We start from the raw sequence: 8,322 nt of genomic DNA, 5'->3' as shown, positions 1-8,322 counted from the left end.
AAAAATTCTCAAAAGTAGTTCTAATTTATATCCAAATAAACTCTGATACTAATTGGGCTTCTTCTGACTAATCTTAGCATTGCATGTTAAACATGGTGGTGATCCAAAGTCAAAATGCACATCATTGAACTGCATAAAGAGATGCAAAGAACTAAACTATTATGAGCCTTACCTGTGATGACCATTGGATAATTGGATCAAGGCCTTGAGTCCTACTTGGCGACGGGTGGCCACCTCAGAAGCTACCATAGTAACCAAGACACTCACCACTCCAAGCTCACTTGTCAACTCTCTGTTGGAGTTCAAGTGTGAAGTGAAGTCCCACATTGGTTAGAGTTAGACATGTTGAGTAATATATAAGTGAGAAAGACCCACCTACCTAATGCCTTAAGGTTTTAGGTTATGTTGTGGTGTCTAGCTCACTTGTATGACTTACTCACTACCCATTGTGTGAAATGCTCCCCGGCGTTAAAAACTCTCCAACATTGGTATCAGAGCCGATGGTTCGACCAAGTGACTGGTGATCGGCTCAGACGAGTATTGGTTGGATCTAAGAGTGGGATCCTGAATGGAATTGGCAGGAGATCCAAGAGTAGGATCATCCCTTGTACTGAAAGTCTCCCTAGAGGTGTGGAGGACATGTGTCGTTGAAGTGCAACGATAGTGCAAGTAAGGCCACCATTAAATACTCGTGGACGAAAGAAAAAAAGCTTCTGCTTGAGGAGGAGTGTGACCATGTGGAAGGGATTCACACTTGAGGGGGAATGTTGGAGTTCAAAGGTTTTAGGTTATGTTGTGGTGTCAAGCTCACTTGTATGACTTACTCACTACCCATTGTGTGAAATGCTCCCCGGCCTTAAAAACTCTCCAACACTCTCTTACCTTCAAATCTTCTTTAGCCAACTTTTCAATCACCTTTGCTGCCACCTCTTTTTCTTCCCAGCTTCCAAGGTGAAGCTTCTTCACACTGCTTTGCAACACCATCACAGATACTTTGTGACTTCTCTTCTTCTCCATCTCCCTCCACTATTCAACCTTGTTGCATTCACCTGTGCTTTTTGATGTGGCTAATTGATAAAAGGGGTGGGGTGAAGAAGAATAAGAAGACATGTTTGGTTTTGAAGGGGGACTAACAAGGAGAGATGTTTTTTGTTGTTGGAGTTTTGTCTGTGTTTGTGACTTGTGAGACACAGAAGTACAATAGAGGGATACAATATTAAGCAATGAGACAATTACAAGAGAGAAATTATCAGGTAGTTACGTACTATCACGTATTTGTCCCAATTAATTTCTATGTGATACACATTCAAGTTTTTAATTTATAAAAATTAATTACATGTTATATGAAGATTGGTTGGAACTAAAATGATTTTGAATCACCTAATTAATTTCTCGTTTATTTATGTTAGCTTATAAAATAGGGGAAGCACTTTTTTGGATTTTGCTGCGGTAGAGAATATAGCCCGTTGGTGGCAGAGAATCCAGATTCAGGGAATCACAGAGTGCATGCAGAGGAACATGTGTTGCATTTTAATCTGATGCTAGTAATTTATGTAACGACTTTTAAACTATTTAATCAATGTTTTTTAAGCAATTCAAAATATATAAGATGTATTTATTATCTAAGATATGCATCCAGAGCAATCAGCTGTTAATAATGAGACAACAGGCATATGATACTATGTTTAAATTTTGAATAAAGAGCTTTTTATTCCCTTGATCTATGACTTTGGCTACTCTTACCTTCATATATGAAATACCAAATTGAAAGCATTTTTATGGGATGAGTTTTATTCTTCAAGAATTGTTGTTAAACTAGTAAGCAATGAGTGGAGAGAGAATATTTAGAGTTGCTTCTATAAGCTAACGTTTTGTATAGAAAAAGGACTCATAATTCTATATACAATTTGTAAGTGAAGAAAAGAATGCTATCCAAAACCGTTTCAGGGATAAAGATGCTCTTAACTTATTTAGGTCCCTACACTTAAAATGATAATGAATAAAGAAAAGGTTGGATGAGTTTTGACTACAAAACAAATGATTGCCTAATAAGATGGTAGCAGAAAGATTATTCCTTCCATCTATTGCCTTTTCTTTCTTTCCTAGTTATGGGAACTTTACAAACAAAATCTTACATACTTGATAGAAAATTATGAACACTTCCAAGAAGTTTGTCTATCTATTCCTGTTCAACCTTCCGGATCACCCCAAGCTAATATGCAAATAACAGAAATGAATTGAATCAATGGCTCATTTGTCGTTTGCCAATTGAAATGAATAATAATAATAAATAAAAAGTTCTAGTCTTCTGTAGTAGTTTTTTTTTTTTTTTTTTTTTTTTTTTTAAATCAAATGAGTCAAATTGGTTAATACGATACGTGAACTGTTGTAAAGCACTTTGGTACCGAGTTTCTGAGTTTGAGAAATATTTCTTACTTTATTTTTATTATTATTAATAATTATAAAAATATCACTTTATTTTCATTTTATTTTCTACTATGAAAAATTTACTGGACAAATGATGAAAGCGACACATATAAAGTGATAGTATTATAATTATTTGCAATACATACATATTCAGTGTTCACCTTTCTTTTTCACAACATACCTTCCCAATCACCCAATAGTTCTTGATGCTACTGAATTATTCTCACTTAATAACACAAATCTCCAATTGCTCCACACACATACAAAATGACAGCTTCCACACAAACCCATTATTGCCTGCATAATAAAAGACAAATCCAGCTTTGCAGTTGCAAGAGATTTTAACAAAACATTTTCTCACAAGCCCTTTTTAACACAATTTCTATTATAGGATAAATGTGACTCTCATTACATGGTGTCACATACTCTTTCATGAATCTCATATATTACTATTACCATGTGAGATTCACCAGCAATAGAAAATATGTGAAACAATATACTAACAAGTGTGTTGTTTCTTGCAGTCCTCACAAAATAAGAAATACCAATAACACTTTTATCAAATATAACATAACACAGCAACATGTTGAAATCAACACAAACAAGATCCATGGTTGCATGAGGAAGTGGATGTTTCAATGAAGCAGAGTCTTCTCCTCTTGCTTGCATGTGATGTTCTTGGTGAGAACTCCAGTGAGGCAGCAGCCTTCTCCAGTACAGAACATAGTGCCTGGTGAACAGTACTAGCTAGAGCATGGCATGCCTCAATATGAATGTTGGTCCCTTTGCAACATGTAAAGACAAACACATTCTTCATTCTACCTGCCAAAGTTGAAATCTCTGCCTTCACTAGATGTATTGGAAGGGAATCAAGGGTCTTTCTTAGGTCAGATAGTATCTCAGGTTGGAAATCACAGCATATAGTTGCACTGTAAAACATGGATCCATTTCCTCCTTCATCATCATATGGTTCAACTTTCACTTCATCAGCATCCATAGGGATTAGCAAACCCTTGCTTGCTTCCACTGCATTTTTCTTCAATTCCTTCACTTGGCTAATAACTTGAGCCAATAAAGTGGCTTTGTCCATCTAAAGAGTAACGATGGTCCCCAGAAATCAAAATCAAAATCAACACATTCTAACAAATGTTTTATTAAACAAAAGAAAGGACAGTCATAAACAAAAAGTAGCATTAATTCTAGTTGCGTACTTAAAAAAAAAATGTACTATTGTTTTTTCTATTTTTTTTATTTTATATTTATTACAAGGACAGTGACCTTATGAATTAGTTACTACCACAATTGTTTCTATTATCGCCTCATCCAGCGATCAACATGACTTCAGCATAAGCTTATTAGGGTGATAAGTGATAACTCAAGTTGATTTATTATTTGATAATGATGACTTGAATCATTTTGATAAATTCATTACAATAGACGCCAAACGAAGTAATTGAGTTAATTAAAGTAGTTGATTATACTAAGTGTCTAATGACATAACAAATTCTGATTATCCAATGGTTAAAACTTGTGATGGTTTTCCTTCCATGTCCCACTTCACCATTATCAGTTAGCCAGCAAACAGAATATGACTGCACATCAAAACAAGACAAAACATGCAAACCACAAACTATAGCATAATACTTTAAAAAACTGACTCTGTCATATGACAACCAGAACAGCTGGCACGTCTACAACAACGCTTGATAGGAATATCATGTCAATCTGATTCTAGTGATAACATTTATGCTCTCTTTTTTTCTCCTTATAACATTTATGCTCTCTTTTTTTCTCCTTAGATAAAGACCCTCAAATTAAAATACCTGGTCAAAATTGACATTCCACGGTGCTTAATGTTTTATAATTTGATTCATATAACTTGTTCAAGGAAAAAACCAAAAATACTAATTGTCTGCTTCCTTTTCTCTTTTGTTAAAGTATTTCTTAGAATTCAATCCAACCAAAACCAGTAACCTTTAAACAAACAAAAAACTAATAATAATAGAAGAAGCTATATATGGACACAATTAAATGAACATAATCACAACTAGAATAGACCACGGCCAGTAATATCCAGCCAATGACGTGGGGGGCACAAGAAGGAAACATATGCTTTGCATGTATATAACTTATTATTGAATAATAAATGAAGAATTCCAAATTTGGGATTATATATAACCTTAAAAGAAAAAAGTATACATTATAATTACGATGGATTATGAGCATATTTGGATACAAACTCTAAATGTTTTTTATTTTTTATAATTTCTCTTCTGAAAATAAGGAGTATTTTTTAGTAACGAAATTTTGAAAAATATTTCTAAACTTGTATCCAAATAGATTTTAAATATATTTTTAGTTCTTGAACTTTTACTGATTTTTATTTTTAATTCTTGAACAAACTTTTTATTAATTTTAGTCTTTGAACTTTTGTTGATTATATTTTGGTCTCTAATATCAATTTTTTTTGTTCATAAAAAAGTTTTAGAGATTAAAATCAAATAAAATCTGTTCAAAGACTAAAAATAAATATTGATAAAAGTTCAAGAGCTAAGAACATATTTAATCCAAATAATAAACTATAATATGTGAGGATGTTTGTCATACATAATAAATAATTCCACATTACATAATCAAGTGATGCACATTGGTAGTTGACTCTAGCAAGTAGCAACACCCATATACCTAGTTGACCACACATGGACAACAATGATGCAATCAAAAGCCCTTAATTTAAATTTTAATTAAAATAATTACAATGATGTGCTTCAAATCTCAAAACTTGTGGTGTTTATATACAGTAGACTCTGAGTTCCATTCTATTTTCAACATTATCATACAGCATGAAAGGGAAATGTACGTTCAGCCACAAGCATAATGACATAACTGAAAATAAAATTACCATAACTGAACATTGTGTATAAAACTGGACTAATATGTCAAAAGTCAGGATTTTTTATGTCAAGTAGCATTGATTGATAACTTAATATATGTTTTTCTTACCCAAAATCTTTCATTGTCAGCTTTCCCTGATATATAGGATAGCTTGTATTGTGATTTAACTTCAAACTTAACCGGTTCAGCCAAAAAAGAAGACTAAATCGTTTCTCACCTAGTTTCAACCTTCTGTCAAATCAATTATTTCCTATCACCAATAGAATATGCATTTCATAGAAACATTATCATGGTTTTATGCAAAAACTGGCAAGATAACAAAATTTAGAAATGTTAAATCAGCAAAACCAATTTGATCACAATCTTTCAAGTAGAGCAACTACATAAAAGTCATATTTAGATCAACATGCTAAAGCAATTATACAAAGAGAAACCATGAAACTAAAAAGCCAAAATAATTCGATACTCTAACAAGCCATGCACAACAAAAGACCTAGTTTCCAATAGAAGGAAAAGGAGGGAATAAAAACGTACCTTTTCAGTGGATGGCACAAGGCCACGTAGTGTTGCAAGATGGCCATTAATTCTCTCCCTCCTCCTCCTCTCTGCTTCACTATGGTTCTTCAAAGCAGCTAAAGCTTTGGCCTCACAAATCTCATTCTTTCCCACCTTTGCAGTTGAAGGGCACTTCACCAGCTCTCCCTTGTCACTCTCATAAACCAAAGAATGTGGTGATGACAAGCCACCCCTCAAAACACCATTGGAAGCACCAAGATTATGCAAAGTGGGATTGAACAACCCCGAAACATCAGAGCCAGAAGAAGAGGTTTTGTCATAGGAGTAAACCATAATACTTAAGGTTTCAAATTGCGGTCACAGTGGCAGTTTTGATTATGTTGTGATCCTTGATGTTGCAAGAAATTGCGAACCACAGTGACTCCAAAAATCTTGATGTTGTGATGGAAATTGTACTCTTTCCCTTATAAAACCTTTTGGTGGAGTGGAGCTACAAGAGAAATAGAAGAAGGAAATTAACCTGGTGGACGAGTAGGAGGGCTGAACCAAAAGGTGAGGTTATGGAAATGGATGGTGTGTGAAGCTGCTACGATGGTTTGGTGTTTGATGGTGTTGGACATAACTTCCATTACGCAGGGAATAAGCTAGTTGGGGTTTAAGGGGAAGATTAGTGTGAAAACATCCACATTTTCTTCTTGGTGGTATTGAACTCAATCATATTTCTAAATGGGAAAAGGCCAAAAGGGTGAGGAATTTGGGGAAGTGAGACTTGACTCTGACTTGGATTTCAGTGAAAGTACTGACAAGGGACAAGCTTCTGATATGCTTTGCTTGCTGATACAATTCAATTCACAGAAGGGATCAGAACTGAGCTATAAATTATGATCTTGAACTGATTTATATATATATGTAATATTTGGAGGACAAACATTGGTTAATGTTGACTATATATATTTATGGATTTAATGATAATATAGTGCAGGCTAAAAAGTTTTTAAATTCTCAGTCAATCATGTGTTGGCATAATTGGCACAAATGGTAAATAATTATGTATGAGTTTATATGTTTTTACGAAGTTTAATACTTTTTACGATATAAAATCCTACTTTGATAAGATATTTATTTAAGAAGAGGCTTTGACTTGTCAAAAGTGAATTTTTTTTTTAGTTTTTCGATGATCCCTAGAGCAACTCCAATGGGAGTTGCTTGTCTTATGAAGCAACTCGAATCTCGGTTTCTTGTCATTGGAGGACTCTGACGTGACAACATGAGTTGCTTGAAGAAGAGAGAGAGTTGCTTCCTCAAGCAACCATTCCTTACCAGATTTAAAGCAGATTTTATTGAACATATTTGAAAACGTTTCGAAAATAATAATGATGAAAATTAATTTCATATAATATTTATGTATTTATTATTGCTTTATTTTATTTTTAATATCTATTTATTGTGTATTTTTTTCATAATTTTTTTTCTTTCATTGTAGCGTAATTATCCTTTTTAATAAAAATTTAAATTTGGTTCATAAATGATTAGAAAAAAAATTCTAAAAATTGAATTTCTTAAAGTTTCTTACCATTGAAGTAAATTTGTGTTTGAGTTGCTTAATGCTGATATGGCACACTAGGGATCACTTTTTTCATTTTTCAATGCATGAAGCAACTCAAATGAGTTGCTTCCATTGGAGATGCCCTTGGTTAACAAGTAAAATTTTAAGTTAAATTAAATACTATTAAATTTTAATTAACCATTAAATAAATATTGATACTTGATCTCAAAATTCTCAATATATCATTAATTTTCTGTTTAGTGGTCATAAGAATGTCATTTTTTTTATCTATTATTTTATTTATTAATTTTTTTAATACTAATCAATATAATTATTTTATATGATTTTTAAGATAATTATTATAATAGTTAAAAAATTATTATAAATAATCATTTGTGATTGTATAAGATGATAATAGTCCTTTTTCTCTATATTTATATGCTACTCATCTCATTATTTAGTCAATGTGTAATAGCAATACTACAATGCTGACACTGTTACTAGTGAATTATTCACAGTAGTGGAAACCAACCCATTGGATTTATTATATGTTTTATTTTTGTTTTCCTTTCTTGTTGCTTTGGATTTAGAGGCGTGCAAGGCTTAAATTATCCTTCTAAAGTGTGAATCATATCCATAATAATAAATAAAGTTATTGGACTGCTGATTAATAATTATTTTTTTTGGGTGGCTGAAGCGGGATAAGAAGGTAACATTGTGATTGGATGGTAATGGTATAAGTCGTGTAGCTTCGCCCTACCTTCGTCCTTCACCTATTACACTAATATTTTTGGGTAAATGGAAATCATATTTACTATATCATATTTTTACGCATATTATTTAATCAATTATTATATTATACATGTATCATTACTCCAAAAAAAAAATTGTTGATATTAATGTATGAGTATCTGAAACAAAAAATAAAAACACTTTAT

General features: G+C 32.6%; 1 protein-coding gene across 1 annotated transcript; it reads right to left on the bottom strand.

Moving 5' to 3' along the window:
- Positions 1-2,522: 2,522 nt before the first annotated feature.
- On the bottom strand, positions 2,523-6,746 carry LOC109788076 (transcription factor bHLH30). The gene is made up of 2 exons (XM_020346713.3): positions 5,857-6,746; positions 2,523-3,517 (listed from the first exon to the last, which is right to left on the bottom strand). The coding sequence occupies exons 1-2, from the start codon at positions 6,169-6,171 to the stop codon at positions 3,020-3,022; spliced, it is 813 nt and encodes a 270-aa protein (XP_020202302.1). The 5' UTR covers positions 6,172-6,746; the 3' UTR covers positions 2,523-3,019.
- Between the last annotated feature and the right edge of the window lie 1,576 nt (positions 6,747-8,322).

The sequence above is a fragment of the Cajanus cajan genome, chromosome 3, assembly GCF_000230855.2.
Source record: "Cajanus cajan strain Asha chromosome 3, NIPB_CcT2T_4, whole genome shotgun sequence".
Classification (NCBI taxonomy): Eukaryota; Viridiplantae; Streptophyta; class Magnoliopsida; order Fabales; family Fabaceae; genus Cajanus; species Cajanus cajan.
Note: the sequence above shows the minus strand (reverse complement) of the source record. Positions and strands in the feature narration are given on the sequence as shown.

Excerpts from the sequence above, each read along its gene's own strand:
- LOC109788076 (XM_020346713.3), bottom strand. The coding sequence starts at position 6,171 with ATGGTTTACTCCTATGACAAAACCTCTTCTTCTGGCTCTGATGTTTCG. Across the intron at positions 3,518-5,856 it reads TTGTGCCATCCACTGAAAAG|ATGGACAAAGCCACTTTATT; the intron begins GTACGTTTTTAT and ends GTTACTCTTTAG.